The following is a 20,970-nucleotide window of genomic DNA, read 5'->3' as shown; positions in this document are numbered from 1 at the left end:
ACACCTGCCTGCATGCCCCACCTACCTGTCCCTTGACGTAAATGCTGGCTGCACTGTGGGCGCAAGCCTACCATCAACCAAGATGGTGCCTGCGGTTTTCTTAAGGGGCTGATGCCCTGCTGTCATCTTGATTGATGGCAGGGATGCATGCACATAGCACGCATGCATGCTATCAACCAAGATGGTGGTGGAAGCATCAGCCCCTTAGGGAAGCCTTGGCTGCCATCTTGGTTGACGGTAGGCATGTGCGCGCAGCGCGGGCAGCATTTACCAAGGGAAAGGTAAGTAGTTGGGGCATGTGTGTGCGTGTGCCGGGGCCTGGGGCAGTTGGTGCCCAAGGCCCCTGGCATGTCTGGCGCCGGTCCCGGACAGAGCGATATTCTCCCAGCACCACTTTCTAGAAACAATCCTTGATATTGGAACATAGCAATGTAATGCAGCCAGTTTCCATCCTTAATGACTACTCCAGAAGGATACCATGTTCCAGGCTGCTGAGAGGTCCAAGTTCAAGATGATACTTTGCTGTCTTTCTCCCAGCAAAGACCATCCTGGTAGCCAAAGCCTAAATCCTGGCCTGAAATGGATCAAGAAAGTTGGCGTCCACCAAAAGAGCCTGCAGCTCCCAGCTATCAGCTGTTCAAACATCTTGCCCCAAAATAGAATATTGGTGACTGGACACATAATCCGCAGGGTCTGGTATGAACATTTTCAGGAATCATTGGATTACTGCCTTGCATGCAGCTGGTACCACCCCTTTATACCAGGAAATGTGTTAGACACCACCCCCATCCAATCAGTCAGTCCATCTTGTTAGATATTACCAGCCAAGATGGGCAAGAGTTGAGCACAGAAGAGGTAGGCTGTATGCCTCCATGTATCTTGACAACATTCTTGGGTGTCAACAACTGAAACTCTTTCCGTCACCTGACCAGACGGTGGTCTCTAGACACATCAACAAGATGTGCAAAAACATTGTCTAAATCAAAGTTGTTGCAAATACAGGAGACTTTATCCTCAAAATATATAGCAAGCAAGTCATTGCAGGTCTCTGAGGATTCATGAGTTTCATTCTGATGTTAACATATTTTGCCATTCAAGCAAATTTTTTTGAGGACGGTTGGATTGAGAAATAGCAATTTGACAAAAGTTATGCGATGAGCTTAATGTGTATTAAAGATTGAAATAGGCTTTTTCTATGAACTCCCAGGATAGATAAAATGGCTACTAAACATTTTGTAAATATTTTAAGATGCATTTAGCAACTAAGATGCAGTTGTTTTTCTCATGTACTTTGGTTATATACGTATGACAGGTTATGTCACAAATGTCTGGGCAGAGAGCAGGCTCTGATAATCCTTGGCTATAGGGCAAGGAGTCCTCACTTCTGTGTTCTCACATGATACCATGAAACAATAAAGAAAAAAGTAGGCTTCCATTTTTACAGAAAGACATTCTTGGCTTTATGGAATATTGAACGAGATTGGACCGTTTTGTTTTTCTGTTGACTTATTCTGAATCTTGATAGTTGTGATGGGGTACTTGGAAAGGGGAACCTCAACTAATCAACCACAGTGACATCATAATACCTCTACAATTAGAACTCAAAAATACCAGTCTTTGTGCTTGTTTTAAACAAAATGTTATGATTTTATCTCGGAAAGGATTGTGTTTGGCATGAAATAGGGTTTAGTTTTGTGTGCTGGAACTACCTTTTGTGGTTTTCCTCTATTGATTTCTTCTTTTTTGGTAGCTTACTAAGATTTAGATTCTTAATTTCTGTAGCTGCACCATTAGTTAAACTAAATGTATTGGGTTTTTCCTCTGCTCTTGTTGACTTTAGCATGATAAGAGTCAATAACTAATCTTTTGTATATAGTACTACTATATTTATCCAATTACTATACCTGGTTTAATATTTTTCCGACTTAGTTATTTTAATTCTTTGTTTAAAAACAAAAACCAAAATACTGAAGTACTGGCAGCTGGGAACAACTGAAAGGCACTCTTACTTCACACAGGTGTTAAAGTACTTGAAAAATTGTGTATCATTTACATCTAACGTGTGTATATGCAAAATGACTTGATAGGCACCACAGGCCCAAGCTGCTGTTGTCCACACTCAGTTTAATGTTAGAATGTAATAAACATACCCATCCCTCTGTAATGAATTATTCATTATGACTGAAGATCACGTGATGTTGATTTCAGGTAAAAAGAAAAACTGTAAGAAGAAAATGTAGTATTTGATGCCAGAGGATTAAAGTAATGGAGAAAGCTGATGCCCATAAATTGTTTCCTAAACCTGATGTTCATATTTTTATTGCAGGGAAAAGCTTTTTTATATATACTTCCATCTAGATTGCTCTGTAAATAACTTAATCCAGCACTATGTCTGGTTTCTTCTTAAAATACAGGTTTCTTTTTTTAATGAGTCTTGGATAGAGTGAAGATAGACTTTATTGATGTGGTTTGAAATAAAAATGCTCTTGTGCTGTCTCTCGGCAATGAAAGAAGAGTTAAAATGTACCCAAACATAAATACATGCTTGGCATATAATCTGGTCACCCTAGAATAGCAAGTCCCAATTTCTCTTTGCTCAAAATATGATAACTTTTTGACAGAAAATAATGTGTCGAAGAAGCGAGGGGTTCATTACTCTGCAGCTTTAAGATGTTTTCCCTAGAAATACCCATGAACTGGAGAAGACTGTCAGGTCTGAGGCTTCACTTTGCTGCCTGAGGAATTGCAATCCATTGCATGTCTACTCAGAAGTAAGTTCCATTAGGTTCAGTGGGACTTATTCCCAGGTAAGTGTATTGGATTGCAGCCTGAGTCTACTGTACGTGGGCACTGGCCAGATGGGCCAGAGGCAGGAGATGTTGTAGATGGGTGGAGATCAGGCAAACAGGAACCAAGGGCCAGAGGCAGGGGAGGAGGTAATAGGATTAGTACAGTTAGCTATGAGTTAATGATGGAAAGTTTCAAAAGTGAAAAATCTTTTTTGGAGCACGGATACTCCTTTTACTGTTATTTGGTGTTCCTTTCACTCTTTCTTAGCAAGCTTGATCAGTGTAACTTGAAATCTGATACAGACATGGCTGTGGAAGTAAATATAAAACTATTTCACCTGCCTAGTCAATCACACTCCTATATTCACTAATAGGCAAAAAAACTTGCGGTTTAAGAATGTACCTATAGCCAACAGATATTTCTATCAAACTTTAAAAAGCAAGGAAATTGGGCAGCTATAGTGAATGCACCAGGGGAGCAGGAGACCTGACCTCCTCTCTGAGATATTGTACTGCCCTACAAATTTGTCACCCCCTCTAGGATGCACGCCTTAACATGGTGAGGGGGTTTGAGAGTGTTGAAGAAGCTGAGAGCAATGCCGTCAGGAGTCTAGACCAAGAGGCTAGGCTCCTAGCAGGGGCACGCAAGGTGGAATGGTCAAAGCTGAGACACCAGACTAAGATGCATCCAAACTCAGAGGAAGGCAATGGTAAACCACCTCTGAATACCTCTTACCACGAAAACCCTATGAACAGAGTATCCAAAATGCAACATGAGACAGTGCTGGACGATGAGATCCCCAGGTCAGAAGGTATTCACTGAGCTACTGGGGAAGAACAAAGAACAAGTATGAGTAGTGCTGTGACTAATGATGCAGCTGGGTCAAAGCCGAAAGGAAGCCCAGAGGCTGATGCGCACAGATGCGAAAGGAGAGTCTGGAGTTGTATGATGCACACAATAGGAACATGGAACGTGAGAAGCATGAAGCAGGGAAAGTTAGAAATTGTCAAGCAAGAAATGGAACGTATCAACATTACAATACTTGGCGTGAGTGAATTAAAATGGTCGGGAATGGGACATTTTCAATCAGGCAACTACAAAATATTTTATGCAGGAAATGAGAAATGAATGCAGTAGTTATTGAACTATTGTCTTGATATCCCATGCAAGTAAAGAAATGCTCAAGATTCTACAAGAAAGGCTCTTACCGTACATGGACCAAGAAATGCCAGACGTCCAAGCTGTATTTGGAAAGGGAAGAGGCACCAGAGATCATATCGCAAACATACGTTGGATAATGGAATGGACCAAGGAATTTCAGAAGAAAATCACCCTGGGCTTTATAGATTACAGCAAAGCCTTTGACTGTGTAGATCATGAAAAACTATGGAATGCTTTAAAAGAAATGGGGGTGCCACAGCATCTGATTGTTCTGATGCTCAAGCTGTACTCTGGACAAGAGGCTACTGTTAAGCCAGAATATTGAGAAACTGATTGGTTCCCCATCGGAAAGGTTGTGAGACGGGTGTATTTTATCACCCTATTTGTTTAATCTATACGCAGAAGATATCATATGGAAAGTGGGATTGGAGCAAGATGAAGGAGGTGTGAAAACTGGAGGGAGAGATATCAATAATTTAAAATATGCAGACAATACCATACTACTAGCAGAAACCAGTAATTATTTGAAACGCATGCTGATGAAAGTTAAAGAAGAAAGCACAAAAGCAGGACTACAGCTGAACATCAAAAAGACTAAAGTAATAACAGAAGATTTATGTAGCTTTAAAGTTGACAATGAGGACATTGAACTTGTCAAAGCACAGTCATTAACCAAAATGGAGACAATAGTCAAGAAATGAGAAGAAGGCTAGGACTGGGGAGGGCAGCTATGAGAGAAGTAGAAAAGGTCCTCAAGTGCAAAGATGTATCACTGAACACTAAAGTCAGGATCATTCAGACCATGGTATTCCCAATCTCTATGTATGGATGTGAAAGTTGGACAGTGAAAAAAGCGGATAAGAGAAAAATCAACTCATTTGAAATGTGGTATTGTAGGAGAGCTTTGCTGATACCATGGACCACAAAAAAGACAAATAATTGGGTGTTAGAACAAATTAAACCTTAACTATCACTAGAAGCTAAAATGATGAAACTGAGGTTATCATACTTTGGACATATCATGAGAAGACCCGATTCACTAGAAAAGACAATAATGCTTGGAAAAACAGAAGAGAGTAGAAAAAGAGGAAGACCAAACAAGAGATGGATTGATTCCATAAAGGAAGCCACAGACCCGAACTTACAAGATCTAAATAGGGTGGTTACTGGAGGTCACTGATTCATAGAGTTGCCATAAGTTGTAATCGACTTGAAGGCACATAACAACAACAACAACAACAAATTTGTCAGAATGGAAACACCATTTGGGTTGGTCTTTCACAGTCCAATCCACTTGCTGTGTAGCTTGGAAGAATTTGTTAATATGTGCCTTTGAACATATGTTGAGTGGTGGCAACACCTTCCATCTCCAAAGATGGAGAATTACATTTTTGTATGTTTGTTGATGATCTTTCTTTGCTTCTTTCTTGTGTTACTAGTGTTTCTACAGAGAATCTAACCTAGAAAAACTATATTTCTCTCATTATTCATCCTAGAAATCTGTGTCAAATTTATTTTTATGAATTTCAAAGCCTTTTTGTTGGTCAGTGTTATGCTGGTGAAGACAGCCTTTTCTGTTTCAAAGCGGTTATGTTGTATTTCTATTTGAAATTGCTTTTTAAAAATGTGTTTTTAAATTTGTATATATATATATTAATGTTTTTAATAGTTGTAAACCGCCCAGAGAGCTTCGGCTATGGGGTGGTATACAAATGCAATAAATAAATAAATAAACGATTAAATTCCCATTAACAGAATCTGAAACTGCAGTTTGATGTAAAATCAGACGGATCAGAACACCTTGCTACTTAAGCAATGACTCTAGCTGTTGGAAAAATCAAACTTGGCCCACCCAAGATGCATGTTTTCAGCCTGCTCTGCTTAAACCACTCCAAAGTGAGCATGGTCAATTAAAAACATAGGGCACACCTAGAATTTTGCTAGAATATATTTCACCTCCCGCTGTTTTATCTTGTGCAAACTGGGACACTCCTCATGTCCACTGGAGACTATTCTGCAGAATAGTCAGTGTCATTATTCCATAATTGTTTTGGGAAATGTTTTAGTGTTGCAAAGTGTTCCTGTACTTCACATATTCACAGAAATAGCAGCAAAAGAAAATGATTTCCTATAGGAAACTTCACTAAAATTGCAAAGTAAATCAAACATATTTAAAGTGACCATCTGAACTGTATCAACTGTCTTAATATTGTTGCTTCCTCCCACCTAAAACAAGGTCAGCACAGCACATGTCTAGTTTCTGTTACTTGGGCTGATTGCAGGTGTTACCACCAGTCCCCATATGCTCAGAGGTATATGTTACCAAATTCTTCCAAGCTACACAGGAAGTGGATTGGACTGTGAAAGATCAACCCAAATTGTGTTTGTATTTTGACAAATTTGTAAGGTAGTACAATATCTCATAAAGGAGGTCAGGTCTCCTGCTCCCCTGGTGCATTCACTATAACTGCCCAATTTCCTTGCTTTTTAAAGTTGGATAGAAATATCTGTAGGCTATAGGTACATTCTTAAACTGCAAGATTTTTTTTTTTGCCTATTAGTGAATTTCTCTGCTTTTTAATCTGGGAGGTAAGAAATGGGATCCTGTGCAATTTTGCTGAGAACGGATTGATTACTTGCATGCTTATGGATTTCACTTGGGATATACTCCCTTGCAATCATGCTTAGAATAGGTGAAACTGATGACGGGATGGGGAGGGGAGGAGGAAGAACGGCAAGGGGAGGGGAGGAGGAGGGAGGGGAAGAAGGGCGGGGAAGAAGGGCAGAGGAGAGGAGGGGGAGGGTAGCAGGCAGGAGGGGGAAGGGAGGAGGGGGACAGGTTTGATCATTTGCACATTTATTGAGTTCAGTGGGATTTACTCCTGTGCAGTCATGCTTAGGATAGGTAAAACTGACAATGGGGAAGGAGGAGGGAGAGGGGAGGAGGAAGGGAGGGAGGGAAAAGGGTTGTGGGAGGGAGGGGCAAAGGAAGGGGGAGGGAATGGGTAAGAGGGAGAGGATAGGCGGGAGGAGGAGTGGAGAGCAGGTTTGATCATTTGCATGCTTTTTGAGTTCAGTGGGATTTACTCCTGTGCAGTCATGCTTAGGATAGGTGAAACTGACATGGGGGAGGGACTGGGAGGGGAGGAGGAGAACAGGAAGAGGAGGGGGGAGGGGAGGAGATTTGGTAGGTGGGCAGGCACTGGGCAGAGGCAAAGCCCCTTTCCTTTCCAAAAGGAAGACATTGTGAACAGTATCATTGTTTTTCAGGGTTTCCCCCACCTTTTTATTCTACAGCAGGTACATGTAGTCTCTCACCCAAATTTAAATCAAAGCTGTCATTGGCCACATCCACACTAGACCTTTATTTCACTTTAGACAATCATTGTTTCTCCCAAAGAATTCTGGGAATTGTAGTTAGTGGAGGGTGCTGAGAGTTGCTAGGAGATGTCCTGTTCCCCTCACAGAGCTTCAGTTAGAGTGACTGACTGTTAAACTACTCTGTCCACTGGCACTCTGTGAGAGGAATAGGAGTTTCTTCTCATCACCCATCACAAACAACACTTCCCAGGGTTCTTTGGGGGAAGCCATGACTGTCTAAAGTGAAATAAAGATCTAGGGTAAGTATGACCCCCTGATTAGGCAAGCCCAGCACCTGTGAATCTGGCTTTTAGAATACTGACAGTTGGTTCTTACTGAGCATGCACAGGCTTATCATTTACTCCAATGCTAAATTTCTTAAATTAATCAAAAAATTGGCCAGCCATTTTTAAACTTTTAAACGGCAGAAAATGAAGGTCAGAGTATGGTGCAAGGTCAGTAATAGGATTCGAGGTACTCTGTGAACATGGCTGATTTTTAATGAATTTCAACAAATTATGAGAACACTGACAAAAAAGTCAAAAGGGGTCTGTTTCCTCTTTTTACTCTTTGAGCTCTCTGTTATGTCTGACTGTTTTGTGTATTGCCATGACAACTTAGAGGATTGTTGAGCAAGCTTTTCTGAGTTCAGGACTACAGTTTTTGTAACGTTTCCCCCCGAAATGAGCTTATGGGAAGCATCAGAATGGCATGGGGAGTATTTTCAATGTAACATTGCGGAATGCAAAAAATCCTTGCAGGCTATTGTATACAGCCACTCTCATGGCTGTATAATCCCAGGAAGCATTATTCTTGTGGGTAAACTTGAGGTGACTAAGATATGACATAGCTACACTAGGTTTGAAGATGATTAAGTTCCTTCTTCAACTTTCCCAGTAAAGAAGAAGGTAAAGCTAAATTTTGTTTTATAAAACTTTGCCACTAGAGGGTACAAGCTCATTTTTACTGAGCAGTTTATTGGAAAACAGATGTCTTAGGGCTAAACTTGCATGTAGTGTTAAATACATATTTTGGTTTGTGTGACTTTAAAAAATCCTTTAAATAGCAGCTGTAAATAAAATTAGGATGGAACATCACAAAAAGGGAGATGGTTTTTGAAACATTTTCTCATACTCCGCGGTTCTGCTCCCCCACTTCCCAAATCTAGCAGCTGTTTATGTTGGGAGGGAAACTGCCAAGAGGAGATGGACATTTTGGGGATATGAAAGTGGTAGAGTTGGAGTGAAGGGCACTGATCTCCACGAAATAAAAACAGAAAGATATGTTGAGTGATACCATGAAAAATGTAAAAATAAGGATAGGCAATTTTGATGTGGGGTGGCAGGAGTTGAGCAACTGGATGTGGGGAGTCTTACATCTCTCCCTTTGTCATGGTCAGATCACTGGTTGCTGAAGTTTAGACTTTCAGTGGCCTTTTCCCTCTGCAAGGGTGGGGGACCTATTAAAATGGTCCGCCCCCAGAGACTAATGAATCCTGATGCTTTTCAAAGGGCTCTGGGGGATTTTTCGGCTGATAGGACTGGCACTCCTGTCGAAGCCCTGGCTAATCTGTGGAATGCAGAGATGACCCGGGCAGTGGACACGATCGCTCCTGCGTGCCCTCTCCTTTGTAGAGCTCATACAGCTCCTTGGTATACTCCGGAGCTAAGAGCGATGAAGCAAGATAGGAGACGGCTTGAGCGGAGTTGGAGACGAACTCCCGACGAATGCAATTATGCGCTGGTTTCTGCTTCTACCAAGCGGTATGTAGGTGCGGTGAGGGCGGCGAAGAAACAACATTTCGCCGCCACTATTAAGTCATCTCTCTCCCACCCAGCGGAGCTTTTTTGAGTTGTCCGAGGGCTACTCCACCCTGGCCCACAGGACATGGTAGATACATTGGTAGCCCGCTGTAATGAGTTTGCTAAGCACTTCCAGCATAAGATCTTATGCATTCGTCGGGACCTAGATTCCCATTTTATGACAGTTAGTCCTAATAAGGTGTCTGGAACACAGTCTAGTCATGTTTTGTTGGATGAGTTTCAGTCGGTTCAGTTCGAGGACGTGGACAAGGTGCTTGGACAGGTACGTGCAACCACTTCGGTACTTGATCCTTGCCCCTCTTGGCTTATAAAAACTAGCAAGGATGGAACAGCTGGCTGGGCCAAGGAAGTGATAAATGCTTCTTTACGAGAGGGAGTGGTCCCTGGCTGTCTGAAAGAAGCGGCGGTGAGACCACTCCTGAAAAAAACCTTCCTTGGACCCAGAGGACTTTAGCAACTATAGACCAGTGGCAAATGTTCCATTCTTGGGCAAGGTCTTGGAACGAGTGGTTGCTGACCAGCTCCAGGCGCTATTGGATGAAACCGATTATCTAGATCCATTTCAGTCGGGTTTCAGACCTGGTTTTGGCACTGAGACGGCCTTGGTCGCCCTGTGTGATGACCTATATCGGGAGAGAGACAGAGGGAGTGTAACTCTGTTGATTCTCCTTGATCTCTCAGCGGCTTTTGATACCATCGACCATGGTATCCTTCTGGAGAGACTTTCGGAGTTGGGTGTTGGGGGCACTGCTTGGCTGTGGTTCCACTCCTACTTGGCGGGCCGTCTCCAGAAGATAATACTTGGGGAACATTGCTCGACCCCGTGGGTTCTCCAATATGGGGTCCCGCAGGGTTCGGTCTTGTCTCCCATGCTCTTTAATATCTATATGAAGCCGTTGGGTGCAGTCATCTGGAGTTTTGGAGTGCGTTGTCATCAGTACGCTGATGACACGCAGCTCTACTTCTCCTTTTCATCTTCTTCAGGTGAGGCGGTCGATGTGCTGAACCGTTGTCTGGACGCGACAATGGACTGGATGAGAACTAACAAACTGAGACTCAATCCGGATAAGACTGAGATGCTGCTGGTGGATGGTTTCTCTGGTCAGATGGTGGATACATACCCTGTCCTGGACACTCCCCCTAAAGGAGCAGGTTCGTAGTTGGGGAGTCGTTTTAGACTCTTCCCTATCACTCGAGGCCCATGTAGCCTCGGTGGCACGGAATGCGTTCTACCAACTTCAGTTGGTAGCCCAGCTACGTCCCTATCTGAGTAAGGAGGACCTTACATCAGTGGTTCATGCTCTGGTAACCTCACGTTTGGACTACTGCAATGCGCTCTACGTAGGGCTACCTCTGAAGACGTTTCGGAAGCTACAGCTAGTGCAAAATACGGCGGCCAGACTGCTAACAAGAACTAAGCGGTCTGAGCATATAACACCTGTTCTGGCTCGCCTGCACTGGCTTCCAATATGCTACCGGGCCAGATTCAAAGTTTTGGTATTAACCTATAAAGCCTTATACGGCACGGGACCACGATACCTGCAGGAACGCCTCTCCCGTTATGAACCGGCTCGTACACTACGGTCTACTACGAAGGCCCTCCTCCAGGTCCCGACCCATAGGGAGGCCCGGAGGGTAGTAACAAGATCTAGGGCCTTCTCAGTGGTGGCCCCTGAATTGTGGAATAGTCTCCCCGAGGAGGTACGCCTGGCGCCGACACTATTATCTTTTCGGCGCCAAGTTAAAACCTTTCTCTTCTCTGAGGCATTTTAATCTAAGTTATTTATGTAAATGTTGTAATTGGTATTTTAGATGATGTACTTTTATATTTGTTATATTGATCTTGTAATTTTATTATTGTATATGTTTCTATGTTTGCCGCCCAGAGAGCTGTTTGCTAGTCGGGCGGGATATAAGCTGAATAAAATAAATACATAAATAAATAAATAAAACTGGAATGGCCAATTCTTCTAACAGTTTTTTGGTTTTCCTTTCTTATTTAGAAATGGGTAATTTTAAGTTACACTAGATTGTCCAGAGTTCATTTCTCCCCCATGAAGCATACTGGGAGGCATTTTACTAGCTCAATATGAATTGAGACCAACACTTCACAGAAATGATGACAGTATATTGGTCAATTGTAGAATTTCTGCGTTATACTTTTCTGAGCTAATCATATTGTTAGTAATGATTGTTTCCCCTTGTGAGCTCAGAGTGTTGAATGTGCATTCAGCAAAGCTTGTATTATGTGCAACCTATGTAAATGTGAACTGTTCAATAAAACAGTTGCTCTGCTACTGCTTCCACAGTTTATGGCCTACTTACTCTTATATTTTAATCTAATAAACTCACTGTCTCAGAAGAAATATTTTTTCTATCTGTGTTCAATGGAGTATGTTCTATTTTGTTAACTGTAAACTTACTGCAGCAATAGTATCGTTGTTTTTAGGCCCAGTAGTTGAAGCTCTCAACAATTGATTATGAGAACATTTATTTTTTATTTTTATTTGATTTATATCCTGCCCTTCCTCCCAGTGTTACACTTAATTCCAAGGTTCATACCGCTGGATGAGATCCCAATACTCAAACAACGTGAGACTCAAGATTTCAAACCAAAGCTTTATTACGTTTGCAAATGGAGACTCACAGGCAGCTCTTGCCAGTCCAGTGAGGTCTAAAGTTACAGTTCTCACAAGCATAGATATATTCTTCTATCACTAGGCAGATTGCACAAAGCACACAGGTGGGAGTCTTGGGAGCCTTAGCCTGGCATAGTTACGTACAGTACCACAAAATGATACAAAATATGTGAGTCTTACTTGTTGTTCCAGTGTCGGCCTTCATCCCTTAACCCTTGCATGTCAGACAACTTACAATTGGCTTTTACTAAAGATCTGTTTCACATGGAAATTAATTCAAAATTTTCCATTCTAACACCAGTAGGAGCCCACATGCTAAATGGTGTCAAGAGGTAACCAATCCATGTTGAGTATACTTCTACTGTGGCTTAAGTTCACTTATCTAGAAGTACGCTCAGTCCACATTAGCGGAATTTCCATGTAATTTATTTAGGGTGTGTTTTATTTCATTGTTAATCCTCTGTTAGGCCTGATTTATCATGGAAGATGCTAGCATTGAAGCTGGTTTTCATACACACCACCAACATAAATTTACATTAACACCTGCAACGCACTGGGTCATTACTGGGCTCTTCAAGTCCACTGGAGTTCGAAGTCAGATCACACAGAGGAGAGAGGAAGGCTGACATGAACAGGTAGACAAAAAACTGGACTGGCAATTGGTTCAGGCCATTAAAAAAAGCAAAAGATTTTTTTCTGAAGTGTAATTGTATCTGTTGTGCAATTATTGAAGAGGAGTAAGAGATTTCATATGGTTTAGTGTGGAAGATGCATTCAGCTGGTCTTCATGGGCAGAGTCAAGCGGAGAAGGCACTGGATGGAGCTCATTTGGTCTAAAGATTTGTTGCTGCTGGAGTGCCTTCATGACCAAAGGGAGAATTTATTATTTACATAACATCATTAATATGCATGGCATCTTACACATGAACATCAGGAAGACAGGTCCCTGTCACAAACAGCTTAGAATCTAAAATTCAACTTGGGAGGATAGTGAAGGTGAAGTTAAGCAGAGAAAGAATATGCATTCAGATAAGTTATCCCCGGTGAAACTAAGATTACATATGAGAACCAGGGAGTTGTGACAAGAGCTTCATAGAAAATGTGAGGTTTGGGAAGAAATTTGAAGCCAAGAGTAATGGTATCACAAAAGTTGTCTCAAGATGTCACTCCTGTGATTGCCAAAGGTGAGAAGATGTGGAATTGGACTGTATAATTCCTCATCATAAATTAGCTTTCCCCCCTTTTGTGTTCCAGGTGCCCTCTCAGGAGCTAGAGAAAGTTGGGAATATGATTCTGGAGCTAGAGACCTTCAGAGCCCTGACTTGCACAGTCGTTCAACTCTGCAGAAGCTCTTGGAATATGGAGGCAACACTATGAATCAACAAATTGCATTGCAGAGACTGTTTACACAAACCTCCAATTTTAGTAATTCAGTTGGGAGAAGTTACCTAGAACTTGCTAACACTGTGAGTACATTTTTAATTCACTGAAAAGTCTTAATTTTTTTTGTCTTTCACCCTCCCCAAATTCAGATGGTAATTAATACCTTAAATCATAGCCCATAGAAAATCACCAGGTGGCTGTTTTCATCTAAGAGAACATAGTTAAATTTTTATATTTGTAAATAATCAGTTTCCAGCACTAGCTTTGTTATTAAGGATTGGTATTCAAAAAGGTCTTGTTTCCATAAAATATTTTGTTGTGCTTTTATAATTTATCCAAATTTGACTAGTGCAATAGTTAAGATTGTAAAAGTCTTTTACATTTAAATTAGCCAACGTGCAAGGAAAACATGTCAGATTCATACAGCGGTAAAATCCATTCCATTATTTATTATTTCATTTTTCTTTTCTTAAAACTGTATTTTGGAAAATCCGTGGGGTGTAAACATGATACACCCTCTCAGCACAGAAAACTAAAATTAATTCTTAATTCTGTTTAAGGAAAGTCTAATGTTGCTGCTTTTGTTGTCAGCTGAGCATTTTGAACTTTTGACTTCTTGCTCCTCTGTTTAGACAGGCTGTAAAAGTGAAAGAATGAATGTGTCTTCCTTGGCAGGCAAATGATGGCAAGGTGATATAGAAAAGAGTGAGTAGAGGATACTGCCAAAAGTAGAACTTTTATTTTTGATAAGAGGCTGCTGTGCAGCCACACTTTCATTGCTAGTTTAGATAACTAATTTTATATAAGGACTTGGTGAAGGAGATAATAATGCCACAGTTTCAAGTATATCCATGCCATGGACTGAGAGGAAGCTAGCCCTGGATGCCCTTATTACATTGTGTCCGTCATGCTAGCTGCCTTTTAGCTATTAGTAATGGAGCAAGTGCCATATCCCTGATCATGGTGTGGAGAATTTCTGTGGAAATAGTTTGCTTTGTACTACATGCTTTGTTTTTAGATAAATCCAGTAGTATCTAGAGGAATAGTTTTGTTTACACCAGGGATGTTGAATCTGTGGTCCTCCAGACGTTGCTGAACAACATCATTCCTGACCATTGACTATGCTGACTGGAGCTGATGGGAGTTGGGAATCCAACTACTTGTTGGTACCCCTGTTCCTTTCCTCCTTCCCCTCTTCCAGTGCTAATGCATGGTCTGATATGCATTACAATCTCTCTTAACATTTGGATTTATGTTTGGTGTATTTGTAGAACATGTTTCTGTTTTTTCCTGACTGAGTGTATTCTTCTGCAATTTAGTAGGATGCATAAATCTTTTCCCTAACTCCTCAAGCCTAAATATCTTGAACATTCTATTTTGCTTAGTTGCTTTTGGTTCGTGGATATTTAATTGTTTGGTAGTTGCATTACATTTTACTGTTTGTTTGCTTAAGGAGCTTTAGTACAGAAGAGAACTTTAGTCTTAACTAACTCCCAATGAAGTTAGTCAGGTTTAACCCAAATTCTACTAAGTCCCATTCCATTGTTTAAATTAGGCTTAGCCGGATTGTGCCCATTGGGTAACTCCCTAAAATGGAATTAAGAAGGCCTACGTGTTTGTGCTTGACAGAGGGCAAGCATGTGAGGGGAGGAGGTGGTTGAATGTGTATGAATGCTGGTGTGTATGCATATGTATGAGAGGCCACATGAAAGGGTTAGAGAATGTGCATGTAGACACAAGAGAAAGGATGCACGCACAAGAGTGCTGCATGAGTAAAACTGCACAACGAAGTGTGTATTCGAGAGAGTACATCTGGCTAAGCAAGAAAGTTTGTGCATATATAAGAGAGAAAGGAATGCACATGAAAATATGCTACTGAAGATGTGAGAATGAGAAAAGAAAGGTAGCGTGCCTATGTGCATATTATTATTATTATTATTATTATTATTATGGTTTATATCTATGCCGCCTTTTGGCCAGAAGGCCCTCAAGGCAGCTGACAAAAAATAAACACAAGTACGGAAAAACAGTACAATTTACAAAGCTGATAACAAAGTATTAACATGATTAAAATACAGCAATAACAACTTTCAGTGACAATACTATAACAAGCAACACTTTCCTAATACTTTCTTAATAAATTCCTAATAATTAGACAATGCCTACTAGTTCTTACATCAGTATGTTGATATCAAAGCATGGTACCACTGGGGTGTCCTGCTGATTCTGCACCTGCCAGTCCTGATACAGGAAAGGGAGCAGGAGCAGTCCAGTTTTTTGCCAACATAGACGGTGTCCACAGTAAGCAGTACTTCAACTTGATCGCGGGAATAAAGCAATCGATGTTCCAGCCCACAATCTCCCTGCCCTGGCTGGCCAGGCTGCTCTTGTAGGTCATGGCAAAGATGGAAACGAGGGGCTCGAAGGGAAAGGAGAGGAGAGAGGTGGAGGTCAGCTCAGTGTAGGTGGATCTGTCCACGGGGGAGACCCCGGTGCCAGAGCTCGTGTCATCGGAGAGTTGGTGTGGGTCCACCATTATGACCAGGCTAGACTATTAGAGGCCCAGTGGGGAGGGCGGTGGTGAAGAAAATGTGGTGGCGGAAACAGGCAGGCGGCGCTTCGTGGCTCTGGGGCTTTCAAAAGTAAGGGTTGCACTGCTGCCTCTCCACCGAGCTGTGAACTGCTTCATTGTAGGCCTCGTCGGCCTCCCTCAGCGCAGGGTGGTGTTGATGGTGGCTTCAGGAGCAGCAGCGTCATCATCGTCATCGTCTTCCATTTGGTCCCATATGTGAGTGAGAAGGTGCCTGAGAGTTTGTGAGTACATGCCTATCCATGCCATTCATATAAAGCACATCCAAAGCACATTTAAATCAATAACTTCCCCAAAGAATGATGGGAACTGTAGTTTGTTAAGGTTGCTGGGAATTGTTTGCTGCGTGAGGAGGAAACTATAGTTCCCAGGATTCTTTGGGGGAACTCATGATTTAAATGTGAGTTGGATGTGCTCTAAATGTATGATGTGGATTTGTGACAGCAACAGTCTTGGTACACATCTGCAGGATTAAGAGAAGCCACGTGAACAAGAATGTGTGTATGTGGACATGAGGGTGAGTGTAGCCACAAAAAAGCCTAGAAGAAAATGTGTTGCATCAGAATGTATGAGTGAGAGACAGAGTAAATTTGACCAGACTTTTAATGGATTATAGCGCTATTGTGGATGTTTATTTTAGTTGGCTGGTTGTAGGTATCTGCCTTGGGGAAAGGCTGTAGCTCAGTGATAGAGCATCTGCTTTGCATGCAGAAAGTGCCAGGTACAATTCCTGGCATCTCCAGGTAGGGCTGTGAAAGATTCCCTATCTGAAACCATGGAGAGCTGCAGCCACTCTTTGTTGACAGGACTGAGCTAGATGGACCAGTGATCTGACTCAGTATAGGACAGCCTCATGTGTTCATAGTACTTGAATGATGTATCTGGATTGGTTTTAATTTGTAACACCCTGTGGAATTGCATTTGCAATGAAGGGGAAAAAATATTTTCAATAAATAATAAAAATAAAATAAATGCCTTTTGCCAGTGAGACAGAGGTTGTGTGTGCATTTGTATGCCTTCTCATGAACATGAGGGTTTGGGTGCTTTATGTGCGTCAGTATGCAGGTGCATGCTCATGAGCTTTTGTAGGGGTTAATATATATGCACATCTGTGTGGGAGAACAAGTGCAGGTGTGAGAGAGGGAGAGTCTGTTGACCTGAATATTTACTTCTGAATAGACTACATCACTGTTCTTCAACCTTGGGTCCCTAGATGATGTCGGACTACAACTTCCATTAACCCCAGCCAGCTTAGCCGATGGCCAAGGATAATGGGAGTTGTAGTCCAACAACATTTGGGGCCCCAAGATTGAACAGTGAACTAGATCGAACCTGTCACCAGAACCCCTGTTTGTGGCATTAGGTTTCCCTGCATGTAAACAAATAAAACTAGGTGCAGCAAGGTTGGGGGCTCTAGCAAGTCACCTTTTGCAGCCCTCCATGATGGCTTCAGGCAAAGGTCAAAAGTAGGGAGCCTTTTCTACTCATGGAGGTTTCTTGGACAATTTAGATCCTTACTGTGCACTTCTTCCCTAGAACCAGGTATCCACTGGCCATACAGATGCATGTGCTAGCACAGGATTACCCATGAGAGAGGGACTCATGCATCTCTCTCTTCCTTTCCAGTTTGATTTCTGAGGTCCTCCAAAAATCCTGGATCAGCAGGCAGGAATCACTCCTCATTGGAGACCTTAGTTTCCCATTTTCCTTCACATGCCAACATAGCCACTGACATCCAGTTATCCGACCATATCTTCTTAAATGTTATAATCCAAACCATTAATGTCCATTTAGTGGCATGGATGTTGAATGGCAGCAACTAAACCGGCTGGGCTACTTAAATAGGGTGGACTATCCTTTTTTCCCATAGAACAGGGATATGGAACTTGTGGCTCTCCAGATGTTTTTGGATTCCAACCTCCATCAGCTCTAGCTAGCAATGTTTATTGTTGTTATTATTATTACTATTATTTATTATTAGAATTGTTGATCACTTATTCCACAAAAGTCTAACAAGTGGTCAGGGATAATGGGAGTCATAATCCAGCAACATCTGGAGGTCCACAGATTTCCCATCCCTGCTATAGAGTCTTGACAAAATAGGGTTAATGTGGCAGATATGCAGGCTGGTGCTATACAAAAGCCATAGAATCCAGAAAAATGGAAGTTCACATCGTTTCGGAGTTCTTTCTAGATCCTCAAAAAGACTAGCTGTGACCTTTGTAAGCATGTTACCATAACTGAAGGGAACTTATTTCTAAATGCAAATATTTGTAGCTTTTTAAGAAAAGCATACCTTTTCAGTCCACTTTGTTATATAAGGGTTTCATATCATTCCTCTGACGGGGAATTTAGGGGTCCAATGGACCGGGGGTCCTGAAGAAATTGAGGACACAGGCTTGCAGCAAAAAGGTAGGCCTTTATTTAGTAAGGAAATGTACAAGAAGTCAGTTTCCCATGATGTTTGATGGAGCTCTGCCACATGGCACTGATGTTCACAATTTTATACCCTCCAAGACAAAGAAATTAGCATCTTACAATCCAAAAGTTACACATAAGTATTACCTAGATATTATGCTGCTTACATTAAAATCTAGCCAACCAGATAATGTCAGAAACTCTAATACCAGCCCATCACTCCTCTGACCTAATACATTGCAAAGCTGATCCTTCATGACCCTTTGGAGACACTGAGGCTGCTTTAGCAAGGTCTTACCCCCTTTGTGTAGTTTCCAGGGCCTTGCTGTCCTAGCATACTGAACATTCCAAGAAGGGACCTTGGAAGGGACCCCAAAGAAACAGAATCAACAGAGAAGAAGAGGTTTTCAGCTTTGGTTCACCTATTAATATATCTTATAACTTCAATATTCCAAAAGGATATATAGTTTATTATTTTATTATAAAAATTCCACATCACCTCCTAGCAGCAAACTCTGCCAGTGAGTGTTGGACAAGATTGTACCCAAAATGGGGTCACAGAGAAACAAGAGCCAATATATCAGCACACTTGGGAGAACCCCATGCTTTGGAGAATGGCAAAAAAAGCTTTGGGGGGGGAATGGAATGGACCAAAAGCCCCAACAGGAAGCCAAAATGGCCCAGTGAGAGCAGAGCATGCTCAGTAGATACATAATGCTGAGTATCTATTAGGGAAAGGAAAACTGGGGTGGTGCTGGGAAGGGAAGGAATGGAGTAAGTTGAAGAGGGTATGGCTGGCTAGAAAGGAGCGTGCCACACTAGAACATATTGCAGGCCCCACTTACAGAATCTTAATATTGTGTTGTCAGTTTTGATGGGTGCTCCTTTGAACTCATAGCTTTCTGCCCTATTCAGGACTGTCTATTGAGACAGACTTTTCAGTGTCATTGAGTTCAGCCCAAATGTCTTGTTAGTCAATAAGGTGCTGTGTTTTTCATAAAGATAAGGTGATCCTGCATCGAGATCGATTGTTGATATCCCCAATACTTTTTTGTTTCAAAAGTGGCACAGTGTTGCCAAACGTCTGTCCAAGCCTTTATCTTAAGGAGAGGGAATAGCATCACCTAGATTAGCCCTCCACCAAGATAATATTGAGCTGCAGCTCCTCTTATTTCTGACCATTATTAGCTTGCTTGCTGAGGCTGATAGGAGTTGTAGTTAAAAACATAGAGGTCACCAGTTTTTTTATCATTTTGACAGAAGTAGGGCAAATCAGAAAGACAGCATTTTGTTTTTTGTAAAGCCTGTTCAGTGGTTATAAATGTTTTTCCCTTTATTATTTTTAAAAATGTAAATGTACAAGTCGATTCTGACTTATGGCGACCCTACCAATAGGGTTTTCATGAGGCTGAGACTGCTCCAGGGTCACCCAGTGAGCTTCATGGCTATGTGGGGATTCGAACCCTGGTCTTCCAGCTCGTAGTCCAACACCTTAACCACTACACCACACTTTTAGATGGCTTAAATTGCATTAAACAGACCTATTGGGCTGAGCCTTACCTGCTAAGGGTAATAAGGATCTTCCTCAAGAGGTCATTGCTTGCTGCCTAAGAATGGTGACCATCTCTGCAGCTTCCAGGGTGCAGGGATAGCTGTTCTAGGAATGCACTACTCATATGTTTTCTCATCCCCACGCCATTGGGAGTCGGAGGTTCATCTTACCTGTGAATTCCTGTACTTAGTGGTGCCAGGGTAGATCCTTTTTATAACCAACTGTATTTTCTATTCCTCACATTAAAACTTGAAAGCCTGCTATTTATAATCAGTCTTACTTGGATTGTAATTGCTCACTTCAGCTGATACAAATGGCTTTTATCCACACTACAACAACAGAAATCAAGACTATCACTGAGGGTTAGATTTATTCCAGGCTGCAATGCAAATTGATTTTGGATGGCTGCCCAAAAGAATATTAATGGTCTGATTGCACTGGAATAATGGACTACCATTTGTCTGTTCAAGACATATATAGTGCCCTAAAGTGAGGACCAAATGCTGTAGATGTAAAACAAATATTGCTTTAATGTAACACACTATTATGAGTGTTTTGCAAATGAGAACCAAGAAAAACCTTACCAGCCCCCAAATGTTTTACTAGCCTATCCACCTACTTGTGACAAGGCAGCTTGGGCAGGGGGTGGGGGTAGAATCTGGAATGCCTGAACTATCGAGATCCGGCTTTGAATCCCTGATCAGTCATAAAAGTTGACTTTGCAGTAGCCTCAACCCACAGCATAACTTACCTCTGAGGTTTTTTTTTTTTTTAAGAATACAGTAAAATAATGTAATGTAAGCTTCCCGAGCACCTTAAATAGGATAGAAATGTGGTAGATAATTTAAAAGATTCTTGCTTAGTGTATATTAAAACAAGACTGTATTACAAAGTGTTTCATGTTACAGCTTTAAGTTATTGTGCTCCTTTAAATTACTTCAGTGTTTTTATTTATTTGCTTGATTATAGTTCATTTTCCTTTTCATTTCATTTCTGTTTAGGTGCAAGCATCCACTCAGTGTATTTCTCTGAGTGACTGGCAGGGGGCATTCTTAGGCAATTAAGCCTCTTCCTATGTTTTCTCACTGCTTCCTTCCAATTCAAAGAATCAAAAGGCATGGTTTGTATCTGAAGCTAGTACTTGAAAACTTCATAACCAAGTAACAGTTGGTGTGTTAAAACACCCAGCAAATGGAGATAATACTAGTTTTTCGCTTCACATGTATTATTTTCTTGGTTTTAATAAGCTTTTGA

General features: G+C 41.6%; 1 protein-coding gene across 4 annotated transcripts in view; it reads left to right on the top strand.

Annotated features, from left to right (window-relative positions):
• The window catches only part of MCC (MCC regulator of WNT signaling pathway), a 387,038-nt gene that overhangs the window by 46,355 nt on the left and 319,713 nt on the right, over positions 1 to 20,970 (top strand). For all 4 annotated transcript variants that reach the window (XM_061624167.1, XM_061624176.1, XM_061624184.1 and 1 more), the window contains one exon: positions 13,028 to 13,239. In XM_061624167.1, coding sequence (XP_061480151.1) covers positions 13,028 to 13,239 — 212 coding nt within the window. The remainder of the gene's footprint in view (positions 1 to 13,027; positions 13,240 to 20,970) is intronic.

The sequence above is a fragment of the Rhineura floridana genome, chromosome 1 (assembly GCF_030035675.1).
Source record: "Rhineura floridana isolate rRhiFlo1 chromosome 1, rRhiFlo1.hap2, whole genome shotgun sequence".
NCBI classification, from domain to species: domain Eukaryota; kingdom Metazoa; phylum Chordata; class Lepidosauria; order Squamata; family Rhineuridae; genus Rhineura; species Rhineura floridana.
The sequence above is the reverse complement of the archived record's forward strand: the minus strand, read 5'-3'. Positions and strand labels throughout refer to the sequence as shown.